Below are 19,489 nucleotides of genomic sequence, written 5' to 3'. Positions count from 1 at the left end.
CTTTTCTTTCTGTCTTTCTTTTCTTTCTGTCTTTCTTTTCTTTCTGTCTTTCTTTTCTTTCTGTCTTTCTTTTCTTTCTGTCTTTCTTTTCTTTCTGTCTTTCTTTTCTTTCTGTCTTTCTTTTCTTTCTGTCTTTCTTTCTGTCTTTCTTATTTATTTATTTATTTATTTATTCTATCTGCCTGTGACTGGTGTCCCAATGGGGAGTTTGCCTGTCTGCCTCATGTCAGCACAAAAGAGTGAATCTGTGTTCTTGGAATGGAGCCCTGCTTTTATCATGCTGCATCTCCATTACTCCATATTAAACAATTGTTTTCTTCTTTGGGTTCTATTGACTCTTATGCGTGTAGCACCTGCACAGTAAAACCCACTGGGCTTCACAGACAAAAGAAATCTTTCTGCTCTCAGCACAGGGATGTTATGAAATGTTGCCGTGTTTGTACAACAGCAGTTTTCCAATATTACCTCAGCTGTTCCCCATTTATTTGTAAAACACCATGTGTGTCCAATCCACATTATAAACCTAATTTTAAAGAATGCTGGAGGTTAAGCAACAACACTAAGGAAGATGAAGCCTTTCTGCTAAGCCTGGAGACTCTTGAGTGCCAGGTTTCTGCCTGAAGTCATTTTAACATCAGATGAAAGACAGAGGAGCAAAAGAGAAGTGTTAATTGTAAATGGCATGCTGTAGGCTCATTCCAGGCTGCATGCCAAGGCCTTAGATAGTTCTCTATGCATCTCTTGCTGTCAGAAACCCCCTGCATACAGTTCTGAGTTGCACTATAACCCATCAGAGTTCTGCAGGTGGCACAAACATCTGTCTCTGTCCTTCACAAGTTTTAACTGAGGCACCTACTTTAACAGTGTACTTGTCTGGGTTTTTTCTCTCCAGTGACTGGAGAGTGAGAAGATGCTAGAGGAGAAGAGAAACATCCAGAGAGCAGATGAGGCTTGGATAAAGTGCTGCCCCCAGTGTATCCCACACAGACCCACATCACCTGTCCTGGCAGCCCATGGGCACCTGCCCTTGCCTTTAGGGCTCGGGGTTAATGAGATCACTCACAAATGCCACATTGCCAGGTCATGGAAAATGAGCAGGAAAAGGAAGCTTAGGTGGATCATGTCTGGCCCTTTCCTTATTCCCTGAAGCCATCACTGCTCTTAGAAAGGTGTCAGCCAAACTGTGCTGCTCTTGTGCTGAGGCTGCCACAGTAAGAGTGAAGGACCTGTCACCATCAGGTGTCCTTTCTGCTGTGGCAGGGGTAGTTTGGCAGAGCCCAGGAGCAGGGCTGCTAGGACTGCCTCTGTTGTTGTACAGTGCTGGAAGACTAGTATGGTGTCACTTGTTTTAGCTTCATGTGTTTTTCCTAGAAATGCTTAATTAGCCCCTTAAATAGATGAGTGATCTGTGGGACATGCAGAATATAAAAGGAGTCCTCTGTGTTTGCCATGTTTATTAATGCTTTCTGGGCACCTCTAGTTAACCATGGTGGGGAAGTTTCACTGAACATGCAGATGCCCCTGTGTGGTATCAAGTTCACATTTATATGGATGAGCTCTTATTTTTATGGACATTCTGCAAGTTATGGGTTTTTGCTTTTGATGAGTGGTTGGTTGTGTTTAGGCTCTTTTTTTGGCTTACATGGCACCACAGTGATGCTGTTTGAACACAGCCCTGTTCTGGATGGCAAGTGATATGAGCCTCTATAGAAACAGATGCTGCTTTAGGCATCCTCAGCAGCCCTTAGTGGGAAAGAAGGAACCTACTGAAGCTGCATTCCCTGCTCCTGATACAAGCTTCTTTCAGCAGGAAACAGGCTCTGGCTTCAGCCACGTGTGTGGCTCTCCACAGCAAGCAGGAAGCCCCACAATGTATAGGCATGAAATGTCTCGTGATTCTGAAGCAGGGTAGCTCAAACATGCAAGAACTAGTGCCTAGTAAAATTGCAAAGCCATAAGGAATTTGAACATTTACTGACTAGGGGATTTTTTTTCCTTTGGGCTGAAGAGGGGCTTGGGGTAGAGCTGCCACCTCCATGGCTGGCAGAGCCACCTTTTGTGTCTGAGCAGAGTGGAAGGAATGAACCTCACTCCTCTGCTGCTGCTTCTTCTGGCCCAAATCTGAGGGACAAGGTTTGCAAGAGGATATTGCTGTGCAGAGGGACTGGACTTAACATGTGCTTTGGGGCCCTTCTCTGTGCCTCCTGAATGCTGCACTGCAAAGACAAGAGCCTGATCTCTGCCCCTTGCCAACCCATCCCCCTGACCACAGAGGCCTCTGACCACAGGTGGGGAACTGTGATGGCCATCCATCTTGCTGAAGGTGCATTAAAAGGCTTTAATTCTTATTAATTATATGCATTTCTGGCAGGTTTAAAAAATTTTTCAACAGTACAATACGTCCTTAATAACTTTCTTTTAAACAGGTTGAAGCCATGAAGAGGGCACTGGAAAGTCTCAACCTTAATATAGTTGAAATGGTGGATGAAAACGCAACCTTGGATGGTGGAGATGTCTTATTTACAGGTATAATAATCACAGGGAGTGAATTTGCTGTTTACATGTTCTGGCTGTCTTAAAGACTGCATGTTGTCTGATAGCAGCATAATAAAATGTCATTCCTGTGGTTTGCTGAATCTGTTGTTTGCTAAATGTCACGAAGGTTGCTGAGAGATGAGTTCTCAATGCAGCCTGCAATGTCCTGCCTAATACCTGAATAAATGGAGTAGCAGTACACACACTACAAAGAACAGCACTGTGCATACAGATTTTATTTTAGCTTGTAAAGTGCCAATAAGAAAAATGCTTTCAGTAGTCAGCTGTCTGGGGTTGTTTCATATTTCTTATTACAAGCAGCTAACGTTCACCAGACTCATTTTCAGGACTTGTAAAAGCTTGATGCAGACAATTGTCACTAGTTCAATGAATTAAATGAAAAAAAAAAAAAATTTACTTTATCAAGGATGTGGTGGAGTTGCCTGTCAGATGTCATGAGCCTTACATGCATGGTTGACTTCAAAGATGAAGATACTGCCTGTGTTTTTTATGTCATTAAACCCATTAGGCATTTTCTCCCATTGGCTGCACACGGGGCTGCTCCCTGCCCGTGCTGAATGAGCCTGTTTGTTTTGATCAGCATCACAGGAGGCTGCCTGCCTGCCTTGGAGCACCACAGGGAAAGAAGGGTCTCCTACAGAGGCAGGCCAGCAAGGGAGGCCTTCCTCAGGCAGTGCAGATCCAGCGCTGATTTTCTCTGCTGCTGGAGGATGCTGATGACTGCAGATCTGCCTTGAGACCAGACGAAATCTCAAAGGGAGAGGGAAATGGTTAATCAGTGGTGTGCTAATCCAGCCCAGCTGTTGTCTTTCCTGACCCAATGACCACTGGAGAGATTTAGAAGAGGAAGCTATTTATGCTTCTGGTTAAATATCTCTTCTGGCAAAGGATTAATTGCTTTAGATTATCAGCTCACAATTGCAGGTTGCATTCTTTTATGCTGAATTTTCAGTTTAAATACTCAGCTTGAGAAGAGAAACATATAACATGAAAATCCTTGAAAGATTGCTTCAGAATGTCTCTAAAGCTAGTCTGATTTTTCATTCCAGGCAGAGAATTTTTCGTAGGTCTCTCCAGGCGGACAAATCAACGTGGTGCAGAAATTCTGGCTGACACATTTAAGGTTTGTAGATTCCTTCATGCCACAGGAAATAGAAGCTGTCATTCACTGAACTAATTGAACAGTTGTACTGGCTAAGATGTTTGTCATACTCATGTACTTTATTTAAGACCTAATTTAAAGAACCCCAAAGGTGCAAGTTGCTGAAAGGTTTGAGCATCCTGTAAAGTGATAGATGCTGAAGTTGGATCTGAAATGTGAGATTGCTGCATAACAATTAGTTGGATAGTGGGAGGCTGTTATTTTTTGAGAGCACATAAACACTCACGTTCTTCATGTTCTCATGTATCAGCCCTGTGTTCTTATTGCTGGTTCCTGGAGAGGTTTTATGTACCTACTGTTTAATTAAGCATTTTAATGTATTTCTTTATGGTTGCAACAATAGAAGTATTTGAAACATATTCTGGATTTTATGTCAGTCTCCAGACAATACAAGCTGGTCCAGAGGAGAGTGTCATACTTAAACAGTTGACACTATGCCCTGGGGTAGATAATTTGCAGAGAGTAAAATTAATTACGGAATGTCTCCATATAATTATGGAACTAGGACACCTAAAAATATTTATAGCACCCTTCTTTACTCCCATACAGGATTATGCTGTCTCCACAGTCCCTGTTCATGATTCTTTGCATCTGAAGAGCTTTTGCAGTATGGCTGGACCAAACTTGATTGCTATCGGATCAAGTGAAGCTGCACAGAAAGCCCTCAAGGTAAAACACCTAAGGAAATATTCTAAACAGCACATCTCTTTCTGCTCTTTTTAAAATATCTGCTTAAGGATGCTGGAATTTTAAAATACACATAGATCAGTGAAAGAGGAAACAACAACTTTGTGTTAGGGTCTCCTGTGTGTGCAAACCAAAAAGAATGTCTCTGTCAGGCAAGAGAATGGTGGTGTTGATTTAACTTCATTTATCTTAATGGAAATAGAATATGCAGGTTATTATTTACAGCTTTTTAGACTAAAAATCTGATAATTTGGTGTTAAAAGGGAGGAAGGAGATATAGTCAGACCAGTGGGGATATTTACTTTGGATGTTGCCATGAGGAAACTTATCTTTTAGAATTCACAGAGGGGAAGTAAAGGTTCTGTCATGAAAGAAGGAGGAGGAGGCCCTACACTTGTATAGTGTGTTTATAAACATGAGCAAAATTCAACTACAATACTGGTTGCTCAGTGCTGCAATTTGAATTTGAGCCAGGGCTAATCTGAGAACTCATCAGTTTGATTAAACCCTTCTGCACTGCTCAGCTAATCATGTTAGCATCAATTTAACCATTGTAACCAAAAGCATTTTTTGTCTAACTTGATCAAATATTGCTGGTAACTAACCATCAAGTAAACACCAGCATTAATCAAGGTAAAGTAATAAGCAAATACATTTTAAAAAGGACATGATAATTACCAAGATAATCTAGCAGTCTCTGATTGTTGGTGGATATATTTTTAAAAATAAATCAACTGCCAGCTGAGGTTAGGGATTCTGGGCTGGAGCAGGGTTTTGTCCCATGGCATGTGCTCTTCTCATGCTCCTAGAGAGCTGACAGGTTACATCAGGCAGCCATGTCACAGCAACATATGGAGCTACCCAGGACGTGTTCCAGTGAGTTGGATCTGGCTGTTTGTCCAGGAGTCTAAATCTCCTATGAGAAACTATTGGCAAACAAATGGGTATATTTTCTGTCTTCGAAATGATGGCATTTGCAGTGCTGCTGATCACCAGCTTCCCCTAACATTTGAATTCTTGCTTTCTGACAATGTATTTGTGTTTGTTTACTTGCCACCAAAGCGAAAAAATTGCAATCAGCTTCTTGCAGTCTTGTGAAAATACAAGTGCAATAGGATCTTGGAGGAACTGACACTTGGAATTAAAAGCTGTTCCCTGGATTTCAGGAGATGAGCTGAGCTGCAGCAGTGCTGTCACTGTTCTCCTGTTACCCAGCAGAGTCTGTGGCAGCACAGTCCCCTGAGCTCCTGCTGAGTCTGTTGCCTGGCACAGCCCAGCATGCCACTCCTTTATTGTAATAATTTGTTATTTTAAACTCCTTCTTCATTTTTTGTGACTGGAAATGCACTCATACAAGCAAGATGACTGAGCTGTCTTTAACCATCTCTGGTAACTGAGTTGTTTTCACATGTCATGTTAGGCAACTGCTTCTAGAGAACTGCCATATCGTGCTACTTTAACATTTTACATTTAAATTGGGGTTTATCTGCTTACATTCTTGTTTGAAATAGAGATTTTTCTTGATTGTTCTTACTGCTGCAACTTATGTATCCTTACAGACTTCAAAAATAGAAAAAGAAATTGCATCTGGTGCTCACATATGGCCAAGTGCAATTGATCTTGAGTTCAGTGCAGTATGTGTAATGTAAAGCTCTGCAAGTGAGCTGGGAAATGAATCCACAGAGTTCAGGATAATGGACCACATGCTAGAAGCAGATAATAAATCAGAAATGACATTTTAACCATTAAATCCTCTTCAGGTTTTGGCAAGTGTAGTGTATTTATTTGGACTGCAGCTGAAAAGTGGCACTTGAGGAAACTTGGTGAAAGAAAGAGACAGATGAAGTGCAGAAAGTACTGGGGCCTCTGGTGACTATCACATCTGAAACTTTAACTTCCCTCTGCTGTTTCCAGCATGCATTTAATTCCTTCTTGTAGTTAAACCTGTTTATAATTCCATACATGTAATTCCACATTTGAACATCAGCCATGGCTGTTGAGAGGATGAAGCCTGGGATTATTTCTCAGGTCCCTTGGAGAAGGCAGGGTTTCCTGTAAACATGTCACCTTTGGGCCCTGATCAGGCACTGCCAGAGTTGCTGACCTTTCCTGTGGACGTGAATGAGGACAGATTTGGGCTGTGACAGTGCCAGTCCCAGTGTGGGGAGTTGATGTGGCAGTGCTGCAGGTGAGCACCCTGCACCACTTTTTCTCCAGCAAGGGACACAGCCCCGGGGTCTTGTTGGGACAGCAGAATAGCAGCAACTGGCCCAGGACATAATCCAGTTCAGGTTCCAGCAGCAAAGGCAAAAGCTAGGCAAGGTGACAATGGGAGCTGTGACACAGCATCTGTTGCACACTCCTTTCTGCATTCTCTTGCTCTATACCAAATCCAGAAGAGGCACATTTGTGGCTGTTTGTATTGGTTGATACAGAGCACAATTTCCCTCCACTTTGTGATGAGTGAAGATTGGACAGCAGCCGATGATTGTGGACACAGTCCTTGATCAGACCATCTCTGTCACTCTTTGGATAATCCAGTAGTAATCCCAAAGCATTTGAGGGTCACACATGTTGTTCCTGGCTTTGACAAGCTCAACTATTCCCTTGCAAGCAGTGTGGATTGTATCTGTAGCAAGTTCCTACTAAAAAGATTGTCATCTCACTGTTGAGAAACGAGTCTGTCCTTTGGGTAGGCTCTGGTAGCAGACATTGACCAAAGGAGCAGCCCTGGGGTGTCCCCACAGGACTGGCAGGGAGAGCTTGGTGTGCATGCACTGCTCTGGGGTGATGCAGGGTGAGGGAGGAATGCTGATGGATCTTGGCAGGGAGGGCACTCATCCCTCCATATGGCCTGGGCTCAGCCCTGCAGTCAGCTGAGTCTGGCCTGTTTCCTCTGAGATCTGGAATAAGGGAGGGCATGCGAAACATCTGGGATTTCAGTTGGTCACTTGAGAGAGTGGGTGCTAATTCAGAGGCAGTGTGGCTGTGGCACATTCAGGACTGAGCAACACTGCCAGTCAGAGTGCAAGACAGAGCAGGTGATGCAGCTGATAAAGTAACCCCTCGTGTCCCCTGACAGACTTGTCCCAGCAGGACCCAGAGCAGCGGTCACATCTGCACTTTGATGCTGGTCCTTGGTATCTTGAGTCCAGCCTCATTATTCAATGGGATTTCTTTATGGTCAGGACTCTGTTGGAATATCTTCAGTAGTGCAATGCCATGACTTTAGCAATATACCTCTCTTTTTTCCTCCTGCTTTCAGGACATGATGGTCCTGCCTTGTTCTTGACTCTCTCATCCAGTATCTTCTGTTGGGAGTGGAGCTGCTCATTCTTCCCCTAAATTATTCCTTGGGGGATGCTATTGATAATGCAGCTGTTTTGACAGTGATCAGGGGAGGCTTATCAAAACCACATCTTAAGGATGATATAGAAAGGAGTCTCTTTTGGGTAGCTATGCCCTTGGTCTCTGTCCAAGCTGTGATCAGAGCAGAGCTTTTAAAGACTCGAGCACAAGGAGTTGTTCTCGCATTGGCAGTTGCCCCCATTCCTTTGATTAAATGCCTTTTGTTCTTACTCCATCTTGTGTAACTGAAGTGTCTGCAATGTGCCAGCTTTTGAAGAGCTGAGTAGTGTTTCTCTGCATGACAGGAGGGTTATAGTGCCTGGATAAAGCAGAGGGGTTCCCAGCTCTGCCACAGAAATGCCTCCAGACACCTAAGGAACAACTTCATCTCTCTGGTGTTCTTAGAAAACAGTCTGTACTGCCATGCAGCAGGAAAAGGCTCTGCTTTTCCTATTGTCTGTCTAGCAACTGTCTTTTCTAGTAATGCACAAGTTCGCACGAAAACATTATCTCTTCTTCCCTAAGAATTCATCATTTGTGCCTCTGCTTATTCCCCACATGAAGTCATAATCCTCTATTTATGCTATCACAATGGGTTGCTGTGGAAATCATTACTAATATTAATAACCCAAAGAAGATGACATCAGGTAGGGAATTAGCAGAAAGTGCAGATGAATGCTGACTTTTTTGTAATGTGGGAACAAAGAAAGTTTAGTGAAATACAGAGAAGTGTTGGGAACTTTCCCCTTTAAGCTAAACATTAAAAAATGAGACTTTGGTTCTCTCAGCCTTGTAGACAGGAAAATTAATCAATTTATAATCAATCAATACATGAATCAACTTATAAAATTCTATGTACTTTCCTTTATCTCCTTCGGATTCTTCATTACTTTATGAATTAGGGGTACCTACCATCTCAGAGGATGTAGGTTGTCACTGAGTGCCAGATGACCTCCTACCTTAAAAATTCAACCCGTTGTGTTTTACTTTGAATTAATTTTAGATGATGTAATAGCCACTGCACTTACCTGAGTGTTAGTGCTGTTCAGTTTGCATATGTGCAGGAGTATCTTTGGAATATAAAGATTCAAAAGTATATATTTATATACTAGAGATTATTTATGAATCACTTTTGTTTGTTTGTTGGTTTTTAAAGGGTGAGGATTTCAGTACATGTTTTTCCTCACCAGTAAGGCTGTCAGGCACAGGAGCTGGGTCAGAGGCTGACTGGGGAGATGTCATGTGCTGTGCGTAAATGGGGACTCATGTTTCTGTTCTTTGCTTCTTTTTTTTCCCTTTGACCATTCTCTCCCTGGGTTCCTGTTCCAAACGACAGGATGTTTGTCGGAAGGCTCCTGCCTCCTCCACTGAGAACAACAGCCCACGTAATCTGCTTCCTTTGCTCCTTCTCAGCCATGGTTTCCCTTTGCATGGTCCTTGGCAGAGCTGGCAGGCAGGGGACAGTGTGGCCACGAGGGATGGTGGCTCAGGGGGACACAGCAGTGCAGGTGTGCACGCCAGTGACACACAGTGCCCATCGCATCTGTGGTGATGCAAAAGGTGTCCTGTGCCAGGAAAAGCCGAGGAGCAGGGTGGGAGAGGCTGCTTGTAAGAACTCTTCCTTCTGGAAAACATGACTGGGAGGGTGCAGCAGGGAGGCAAAGCCCAAAGCCCAGCTGCTGGGACCGTGGGTGTTGGGCGGAAATGAAAGCAACACTCTGGCCGTGGATGGACTGAGAAATCTGGCGTGCTGACCATGGCAGCCCAGGGCACTGCTGGCTTCACAGAGATCCTCATGTGGTTTGTGTCTGTAGGTCTGGGCTGTCCTGTCCTGGATCCCTATCAGACTTCTCAGTGCCTGACAAGAAGGCTTAGATCATTCTCCTTTGATTTATGCTGCTCACAGTGGCTGTGATGGCCCCTTCCTACTGAGTCTGCTACGCTGTTGTCTCTTCTGCCTGTCTGCATGTCAGGGGGGACACTCCTGATAGATCTTGACATTCCAGCAAGGTTGCTGGCTTTTCCAGCTCTGCTATTCTGTCCCCTCTGGCCAGCCTAGCCAAGGGTTTCATGGTCACTGCTTTGTTTAAGAAAACTCCGAGAAGCTGCTGAGTCCTGTACGAGGCACATGGCACTGTGGCACAGCTCATCAGCTCCACTCTGTCCTGCACTTTCTTGTGCTGAATCCAAAGGCTGCTGCTTTCTGTCTCCATGCCAGTTGTTTCTCTAAATATGAAGAAATGAGGAAGAAACTCAAAGGACAGTCAGGGCAATAAATCAGTGAATGAATTTTGGTTTCAGTGTAAAGTGATGTGCAGCTGGTATCACTCTGTATGACAGCTGATGAGTTGAGGTCCTGGAAACCATGCACCAGATCTTGGTCACCTCCACTCCCTATGTTGGGATGCAAAAGTGGGTACCTCTCACCTGAGACTGGAGACACCCTACCATGCAGCACTAAAAAAAAGCTCTTCTGGGTGTTGTGAGAATTTTTAAAAGTAGATTTGGCAATCAGCAGTATTTTCCATTTGCAAGCACTAATTTGCCTTTCTCAGCTGTCCCTCCATATGGCAGTGGACTGGTCAGGTGCCTGTCCTCATCTTTTGCCTTTGCTGCATGATGACATAGCCTGACACTGTTCCCAGACAAGTGAGAAAAGAAACATGTTGACCTTCCAAACTCCCATCCAGCCTATCACTGTTATTCTTCTCAGCAGTTTTAGTTGCCCTGCACCATAAAAATACTTCATTTTTGTCATTGTAGGTGAAACCTTGACATAGTGTAATCTTTTCTCACACCTTTCATTCTCTTGGATCCCAGGCCAAAAGTTGTTTAAGCATCAGTGTCAAATGGGCTGAAGTTTAATGTGCTTGGAAAGAAAGAAAAGAGGTGGGATGGAAGAATTATCTTAAATAGTTTGACATGACTAGTTTTCTTTTAAGAATACTTTGACTTGAAGGATTTAAGAAAAGATAGCTGAAAGCTGGTGGGGGAATGATCCCAAGGGTGCAGCTCCATTTGGGCTTAGGTTTGATTTTTCTTTTAAGTGTTGGCAGTCAGGAAAACAGTGGCTGATTAATACAAACATCAAACCCTGGAAATCTGGGCTTCTCTGTCAGCATCACACAGGCAATTTAAGTGTGGTGCTCAATGCCCTGTTAGCAAGAGGAGCACTCAGTGTGTGTTGGGTTCTGCTTGTGGGGAGTTGGGGATAAAAATGTGCATTGCAGGTGGGTTTGGTCGCTCTCTGTCCTGCAGCAATCTGGATGTGAGTAGGTCCCAGAGTGAGCAGGCAGCAGGGCTCAGACTGGGGCCTTCCTCATGGAGGGGGGAACATTTGTAGCTAGGCTTGGCCTCTTTTAAAAGTGCATGCAGTCATCTTAGTTCTGTCAGAGATAATGTCACACATACACTTTTTCCTTCATGTATAATGCTGCTTCATAGTTAGGATTATTTAGCTTATCCATTACCTCAGTTGTCTGAGGACACACTGTAAAAAAACTATAGAGAAGGCATTTTAGGCTATGTGGATGACTTCAACATAAGGAAAGCATGACTAAGGGCTGAGAGAATGTGCAGTGAAAATTACCCTCTTTAGGCTGAGGAAAATTCCCAGAAAAACGAGGCACGCGGGAAATGCCTGGCTCTTAACATAGCTGGTTGTACAACGTTTGTGCACAGAAAGCCAGCCCTCTGTATATAAATGCATCATATTTTGGGATGTATCTGATAGAAAATACAATCAAAGGACCTTGCTTTTATCTCCTTTTCTCTGCCCTGGAGTCAATCTGGCCAGGCACATGTGCTTAATGACTTCACATAATAGAAATACAGAAAACCACATGGGTCTGCAAAGTGCCCTGATTGTGTCGTGTTGGTGCATTTCTGCTGCATCCACAGCCTCCCTGTGGGGCAGGTTTGGGGTGTTATTGCCTGGGCACTATCACAAGTAAGTGGTTTTTGATATTTTACTGCAACAGTCAGGCATAGTTATAACAGCGATGAAAGCTTGCAAATATGATTTCCTTTTTATCTTAAGAGCTGAGGAAGAGAGTAATCTTGTGTTGTCAAACCTCCAGTTAGTAATAAAAGCTTTCTTGTGGTGCTGTTCCAGCTAGCTGAGATCCCAGTCCCACTATCACAGCTGTGTTCTCAAACTCCTGTGCTGCTTTGTCTCACTTTCTCACTCAGGTTTTCTGATTTGTTTCTGAACTGATTCCACCACCGTTTGTGTGCTTTTTAATACTGAGACCAATCCTTTTAATGTGCCCTTGGCATCATTTCCCAGGATCCCAAAGCTGGTCCTTGGGGCACTAGGGCCCTGCCACTTGTCCTTTATCTGCTTGCTGGTGTACTTCCCACTTCAGCATTTTGCAGAAGCAAATGAATGGGAGGCTTGTCTTTACCCTTCTGCTTAAGAATTCTTTCATAATTTCATATGGAAACATTTCACAGAGATTCACAATGTATTTCTGATGTTCCTACAAAAACCTACAGTACCAGAATTCTGTTTTCAACAAGGAGTGGAGAAAGAACAGCTGCTTGGGAGCTTAGTAAAATCCAGGCATAGTGGCTTTTCTTCTCCTGATACATGTATTTTAGTGCAGACTGAATGAATGTTTCCTTAGTCAGGACTTAAAAACATTGTATAGGAAGGAAAAGGGAAGCTGCAGGTGGAGGCTCTGGTTTCCAGGTAGAAGAGCCACACTAGGTGCAGGACATCTGCAACATCAAAGAAACAGAATAAAACTCATCCTGGCAACATAACAGAAACAAAATTATAAAAAAGAAAATCAACTGTGCTAAGCATACGAAAATACAAAATTACATCTGGTGAAGTAAAGGTGCAAGGATTTTTGCCCAGAGAAACACATTAACCTTTTAAGGAGGTAGATGTGTCCTTGGGAACTTGGGAGAGCTTCATAACATGAGAAGGAACAAGAAATGACAATCTGATAACACTTCCTCAAGAATGCATGGCATTCTTTGTTGAGAGTTTCATGTTCTCCACGGGATGTGGATGACTCAGGCTAGAACATGAAAAATGTGGACCTACAAAGGAATTACTTACCATAGGTGTGGGCAAACATGAATTCTTTGTTGCTTCCCAGTATGTTGTGTAGACCTTGTTATGAATCAACTACATTTCCTTAGTAGTATTTCTTTAATGAATGAGAAGTAGTACAGATGAATGACCTTAGAAGCAACTTAATGGCAAACTTAACTGTGCCGAAAATTGAAGTCTGCTTTCTGCTGTGTGATATAAATCTCTGGGTTCTCCCTGAGAAGGGAATTTAGTTGAAAAATGTTGTTAACAAAAGACCAGGTTTTTCTAAAGATACTATTAATGTGAATATTTTAAGCTGAAAAAAAGCTTTTTCTTTCTGTTTGCATCTTTGCATGTATGTGGGAACACAGGTGGGCTGGAGGAGAAATGGAAACACTTGCAGTTTGCTTAGGCTTTCAGTAGGACCAAAGTTTTGGACTTTGAGTCTTGTTCAGTTCTGTGTTATTCTTGGTCTCTGTGAGGCTGAAGCTGATGTAAAGCTGAAATGCTACAACTGGGAATCAGGCATCTTGTCTTCAGGCTTTTCCCATCCTTACTAAAATGGATCTGATCCAAAACATGGTATTGCATGCTTGTCGTGTCCTGAGTCTCTGTCTCTGAAATTCCAGCCTGCCAGGGTCTACATTTGTGTATTTATACCCAAGCCTCTGCAGGCCAGCAGCTCTCCTGTGCAAGGCAGGCATTGTGCTGTCCCCCTGGGAACGAGGATTAGGCAGACGTGCCTGCTCACCCCCCAGCACAGGTGCTTAGTGAAAGAGTAACTGCCTGCAAGGCAGAACAGAGGTCCTTGAAAAGAATTAAGATTGGGCTGATATCCAAGCTGGGAACCATTCCTGTCCTGTTCGGTTTAATTCATACTCATTACATAAATACTGAACAATGGTTGGTTTTTTTTAATAGGTGCTGAGCACCTAGAGTCTCAATCAGTGTCAGGAGCAGTTTTGCATACTCAGTGTGCAATCCTTGAGGAAAAGACCCCACAGAGGATGCTTACCAAGTGCCCTGCTTAATCCTGCTGCTTGCAGGAACCATTGCACCAAGGTTTTCTATGGCTCTTTTCAGTTAGGTTTAGTAGATTCTTCCATAAAGGCAGAGATAAAAGGAAATATCTGTACTTGCTACATAGCAAAATGGCCCTTGACTGCCTTGGCAATCACAATTAGCTATTTCTGAAGATTCTGTTCTCCCATTACTTTGGGGCTGCTCACGTGTTTGATGTCAATAGCTGCCCTTTGTCTCCTGGCAGACCATGCAGCAGATGAGCGACCACCGCTACGACAAGCTGACAGTGCCTGACGACGCGGCCGCAAACTGCATCTACCTGAACGTGCCCAGCAAGGGCCACGTGCTGCTGCACCGCGCCCCCGAGGAGTTCCCGGACAGTGCCAAGGTGAGCGCCCCCAGCCAGGCCCAGCAGCTCCCTGCTGCAGGGATGGGGTGCTGTGAGTGCCACAGCCAGAGGGCCACGTGTGCCACCCTGATTTTTAAAGATTTTCTAGGCCTTCTGATGTTTACATTCTTGTAGCAAACTTTCTCACACGCTTTCTGTAAATAACTTATTGTTTTGCATTCTTTTATGGAGGAGGAGGAATTTGATGGACTGTTGGTTTGTGCAGTGTCGTTGGAGAGGTGGCACTTTCACCCTCCAATCCACTGTCACTTTTGGAAAACTATAAATGTCGGAGTCAAAAAATAAACTTCCCTTTTCTTCACCTTGAGAGCAGCAGTGTGTGCACTTGTATTGTTTTGTGTCCTGTAGCGACACACGTGCACCGTGGACGTTCCTGTTGATTAACAGTGTTGGGATGGCTTGGCACCTGCTGGCAAATCCATGTTCTGTAAATACTTAGAGAAAGGGGAAAACAGAGGTGTAAATGTAATGATTTTTCCCTTACTTTTTTTTTTCCTAAACAGGTATTTGAAAAGCTGAAGGACCACATGCTGATCCCAATAGCTGCCACAGAACTGGCCAAAGTAGATGGGTCACTCACCTGTTGCTCTGTGCTTATTAACAAAGCTTCAGAATGATGAGTTTACAGAGTCCCTCCCTTGTAACTGGCAATAATGTTACACACAAGGTAGACGAATCTGTATCCACACTTTTATTGTTTTTATTGACAATCTACTGTACCACTGTGCTACTAACCCTTGTTTACAGATTTTTTGCATTGTGATTTTTATTATGTCCTTGCAGATGGTATTTAAGGTGGATGTAGGGTTTGTTGGGAGCACATAACTCCGAAGTAAGTTAGTCCCATGGGCTAGCAGAAGACAATTATAATGGCTAACCCTTAGCTTTAGTGATTTAACATATCTGTGTGAAAATTTCATGAAACCTGGCTAATTCTCAATATTTCAAGCACCTCTATTGTCTTTACACTGTTCTCTTCTGTCTTCTTTTCTCTTGCTTCCCTGCTCTACATGTGTTTTTCCTTCCTCAGTCTCCTACTTTCAGTGGTGCAAAGTATTAGGGGGACTGAAGAAAACTCAGTGGGCTCATGAACCTTGTGTGGTAGGGAAGCTTAGCTGGGACACTGGGCAGTGGATTGTGCTCACTGTCCTGGCCACATCACAGTGCTGCTGCTGCTGCTGGGCAGAGTTGTGGCTGGAATCCATTTCAGACACCAGGGACCAGCTTTGGAAAAGCTTCCTCTGATGGGAGCGTCCAAGGGCAATGCCTGCCTGGGAAACCTGAATGACAGAAGGAGAGAGTAGTGCAGCCACACAAGTTGTCTCCTGCAATTCAGGTTCCAGTTTCCTGATAAGACCATGACTTTCAATGTGGTGAGAATGGGAGAGTTGTTTTTTTAAAAGGCCAGATCCTAGGAAGCCTCTGGACCACAAAAATTAAATGCAGAGATGCAAAAGAAATCTAAAGTATGGGGGAGTTAAATCTCTTTGTTTACATCTTAAAATTTGTTTCTCCTTTCTGTTTTCTCTTCATTTGGAGGCCACTTACTAGCAAAATTCAAAAGAAAAGGGTGATAGAAGGAGTTGAAGGACAGCTATTCCTGGATTATGCCCATGAATAAGGGAAACTATTTTTTCCTGGAAGATTGTAATTTTTTTCTTTATCTGCCCTTGGGACAGTTTTCCTTGGAACAATAACATCTTATATTTTTTTAGTGGCATGAATATTCACAATGGTATTCAGTTAAGACAAATATAATTTTTGTAGCAAATTCCTCAACATGTTTACCCACTGAGTCATGGCTTTTTTTTTTTTTTTTGCCACTGCAAAGTGAAGCACACGCCATTGTATTCACATGCTTCTTGTTAAATCATTTGTAAACTAAGGATGGGAGAAATTCCCAAACAGAGGCAGCAGTGGGAACTCTCCAGAGACTGACAAATAGTCTGAACATGTTATCAGCTTCCTAGACATCTCCTCCACCTTTCCTGAACCACTTGTGGTGTGTTGCTGAGGTACAGTAGGAAGTGAGTGAAGGGGCTTGGGCAATGTGGTCTGCAGGAAAGCAAACAGAATTAACCAGATGCCCACTGGGCTACCCTTTGGAAACCTGTTTTGTGCAGCCATAAGGGAGGAAACACAAGTACTCATACTTGTAGGTTCTCTCTGGCACATCTCACTGCATCTCAGTGGTAATGAGAGGAAAACCTCCTGGCAGCTGCCGGAGTACACCTGATGCTTCGTGGGTGCTCTGTTTGCTGTGATGACACAAAGTATCATGGGGAAGAGAGCAGTGATGAGTGAATATAGTGTATGTGTAAAGAACATGGCCCTAAGGAAGTTCTTCAGCCAGCCAAACAGCAAGTGGGGGGGTTTCCTATTTATGGCTTTCCTGTCCCAAAGGGTGAGCCTAATGTTCCCTCTTTGTCTCTTCCATTCCCATGCACCATCATTTAAACCTGAGCCAGGTGATCAGGCTCTCAGGATGTAAATGTTGCAGTGGGGAATCTTTTTCTGCCTTCCCTTGGTGCTTTTTAAATATTTGATAAAGTATCACACATTTCAAAATAACCTGACATTAGACAGATTTTGTGCCAAAAAGTGGCCCTGCAGTGTTGAGCTGTGAGCTCCTAAAGGCAAGCTGTGCTCTGTTAAAAACCTGTGCAGCTGTGGGAGCTGTCAAAGCTGAAACAGCCCCCCCATCCTGACTTGTCCATTTGTCCCTGGCCCCCATCCATGTCCTTCAGTCCCTCTTCCCTCCTCTTGCTAGGGAGCCAGAGCATCCAGCTACACTGGGAGAGTTAGGCTGTAGGATTTCTATTTTATTTATTGTGAAATATTTCTATAGTGTTGGTTTTGGTTTTTTCTTCCTCCACCCTCTCTCACCTCTCACCTGTCTCCTTCCTCAGACTCCCATTTCTAGTTTGCTCATCAAGGCATGATGAGCACTTTTCTCATTTAATCCCAAGTGATTTTACCTTCCTGCCTCAGTTCTTACTTGAGTCTTTCTCTTCACTTCTTCTTCACTGTTCACTCCACAGTATCCCAAGCCATGATGGACTATCCTAAACTCACTCCCTCCTTGAGTAGGTGCCAGGAGAGAGGAAAAACTGAGGGATCTGCTTTGGGTCTGAGCAACTTCTTTTGAGCCAGAAGGATGACAGTCAGCAGGAGCTGTAGATTCAGAGGGTAAGAAGGGTGACTCCTCTTTTTAAGATTTCTCCAGAAAAAAAGAACCATTTCTGGTGACAGTGCTGTCACCCTGTGTCCTTGAAAGCCATAGAATGTGTGACAATGAATTCCTCTGATTCCCTAGGGGAGGGAGAGGAGGAGTTGGGATTTCAGAGCTGAGAAACAGCTGTATAGACAGAGAGTTTGGTTTTTCACCTTTTGCCATTTAGATTACTTTGGCTTCAGGGCTGCATTTTGGTATACAGAAAGCAAGGGAGCAGCTGAGGGATCTGAATTCCTTCAGTTGTTGTATTCAAACTGTCTGACTTCAGGCACAAAACTGAGGTGCTCTAAAACCACACCTGCTTTCTCTCTCTTGGCCTCAGTAGGAATCACAGCCTCTTAACATAGATGCTCTAAATTACATCTTAGTCTGATGCCAAAAGTTACCTAAGCTGGTTAGGGGGATCACCCTCACCTCACAGCTTCTCCTGTTAATCTTTATTCTGGCATTAGAAAAAAAAATATTACGAACACTTCAGTTTATGTATTTGCAATATGGTACTAAGAACTAAAATCATGCCAAATGCTTCTTGTTCTTGCTGTTTGCTGTTTATTTTTCTGTTGCCCAAACAAAGAATTCAGTTGTGAGGACATTTCTGCAGTGACATGTGCATCTAATGAATGTCCTGTACATTTTGTCACCAGAACATTTCTCAGATGCCTGATGTAAACCATCATCCTTGATTAATATAAATAATAAAATAAAATCCCAAACCAAAAAAGGAGCTGAGACACTGAACACTGATAGCTGCCCACATAAAACTCTTTGATAACAACTGTCAGGCTGTATGACAGAGCAGACCCATACTGAAGTTCTTGTGGTAACAGCTCAGCAATGGGGCTTGAATTACTCATCAAAGGATTTTTCCTTTCAGCAATCAGTTTAGCTCAGTTGAATTGAAAGAGCCAGAATGTGCATTATAGGTATTTCATGGATGTTATCTTTGCTGAGAGTCTGTGATATGTGGGTTTCTTTCTTCAACAGAATGTGAATACAGTGTCTCTCTCTGTAATGAAAATGTGAATGCATACTGTACCTTATGAGATAAACTTGAATTCTTCCATTTATGTATTCTTGTGTTTACCATGCTAATATTCAGTTTTAAATAGATGCCACTGTGTGAAGCTATGCTCTGATTTTTTTTTGGTGATTTCCATGTGATAGGAATAGAGCTCATAGGCACCACTATGTCCAGTTTTGGAAACAAAAAGCCAGTATACAGAATGCTGTTTGTTCACAGCAAATTGGAAAATATGGGGAAAAAAAGCTTTTGATTTTGTTCAGCTTCATATATGTTTTATCAATGAAGTCAGAGCCAAATTAATAGAAAACATCAACATCCACATGGAACCATTTGAGGAAGATAATTTACTATTTAAAATTGTCTATTTTTGCTTTTATCAATAAGGAAGCTGAAAAGATAAGCCTGCTTAAACAATGGTAATTGTTAAGTGATTGTGAACAAAGTATCAGTGGACCTCATGTATTTCAGAGAAGTTTTAACTGGACTGTGATGTAAATTGTATGGAGTTGTATGTGAATCGTGTTAGTCACTGTTTTACTTTGTATTGTTCTGCAGTGCACAAATGTGACTACTGAGCACAGAAGCATTACATTCATTAAACTTAATCTTGTTGCAGTATATAATTCCCCACTTTTTGTGCCAAAAACATCAATACATTCCATAATCAGTTCTAATAGAGGTTTGCACTTTGATTTAATTTTTTTTTTGTGATTCTTGCAGTTTCAATACTATATATCTCCATCATGAAGGAATAAAGTGTCAGTTGTACCCTACCCTGTGTAGTTCATGCTTCTTCTTTTGGAACTGAAAGTTTATGTATTTAATTTGATAGTGTTTCATGCTGTCTTTATTTCAAAGTTTATTTCATACCTAGAAGTAAAGCCAATTATAGACATTACCTCTAAAACCCTTAATTCTGTTAGAGGAAATCTTGACTCTTTAAAAACAAATTACTCTTAAATGTAGTCTAAAATTATAATGTGTAGAGAGGAGATACA

The 19,489-nt window shown here is 42.8% G+C and overlaps 1 protein-coding gene across 4 annotated transcripts in view; it reads left to right on the top strand.

The window, feature by feature from the left end:
• DDAH1 (dimethylarginine dimethylaminohydrolase 1) overlaps positions 1–19,264 on the top strand; it is a 95,541-nt gene extending 76,277 nt beyond the window's left edge. For all 4 annotated transcript variants that reach the window (XM_074546061.1, XM_074546062.1, XM_026790420.2 and 1 more), the window contains 5 exons: positions 2,427–2,526; positions 3,606–3,679; positions 4,268–4,387; positions 14,068–14,211; positions 14,736–19,264. In XM_074546061.1, the coding sequence (XP_074402162.1) occupies positions 2,427–2,526; positions 3,606–3,679; positions 4,268–4,387; positions 14,068–14,211; positions 14,736–14,849 (552 nt within the window). In that variant the 3' untranslated portion in view covers positions 14,850–19,264. The remainder of the gene's footprint in view (positions 1–2,426; positions 2,527–3,605; positions 3,680–4,267; positions 4,388–14,067; positions 14,212–14,735) is intronic.
• Positions 19,265–19,489: the final 225 nt, after the last annotated feature.

Source organism: Zonotrichia albicollis, chromosome 8 (genome assembly GCF_047830755.1).
Source record: "Zonotrichia albicollis isolate bZonAlb1 chromosome 8, bZonAlb1.hap1, whole genome shotgun sequence".
In the NCBI taxonomy this organism is placed as follows: domain Eukaryota; kingdom Metazoa; phylum Chordata; class Aves; order Passeriformes; family Passerellidae; genus Zonotrichia; species Zonotrichia albicollis.
This window is presented reverse-complemented; position numbering and strand designations above follow the sequence as displayed.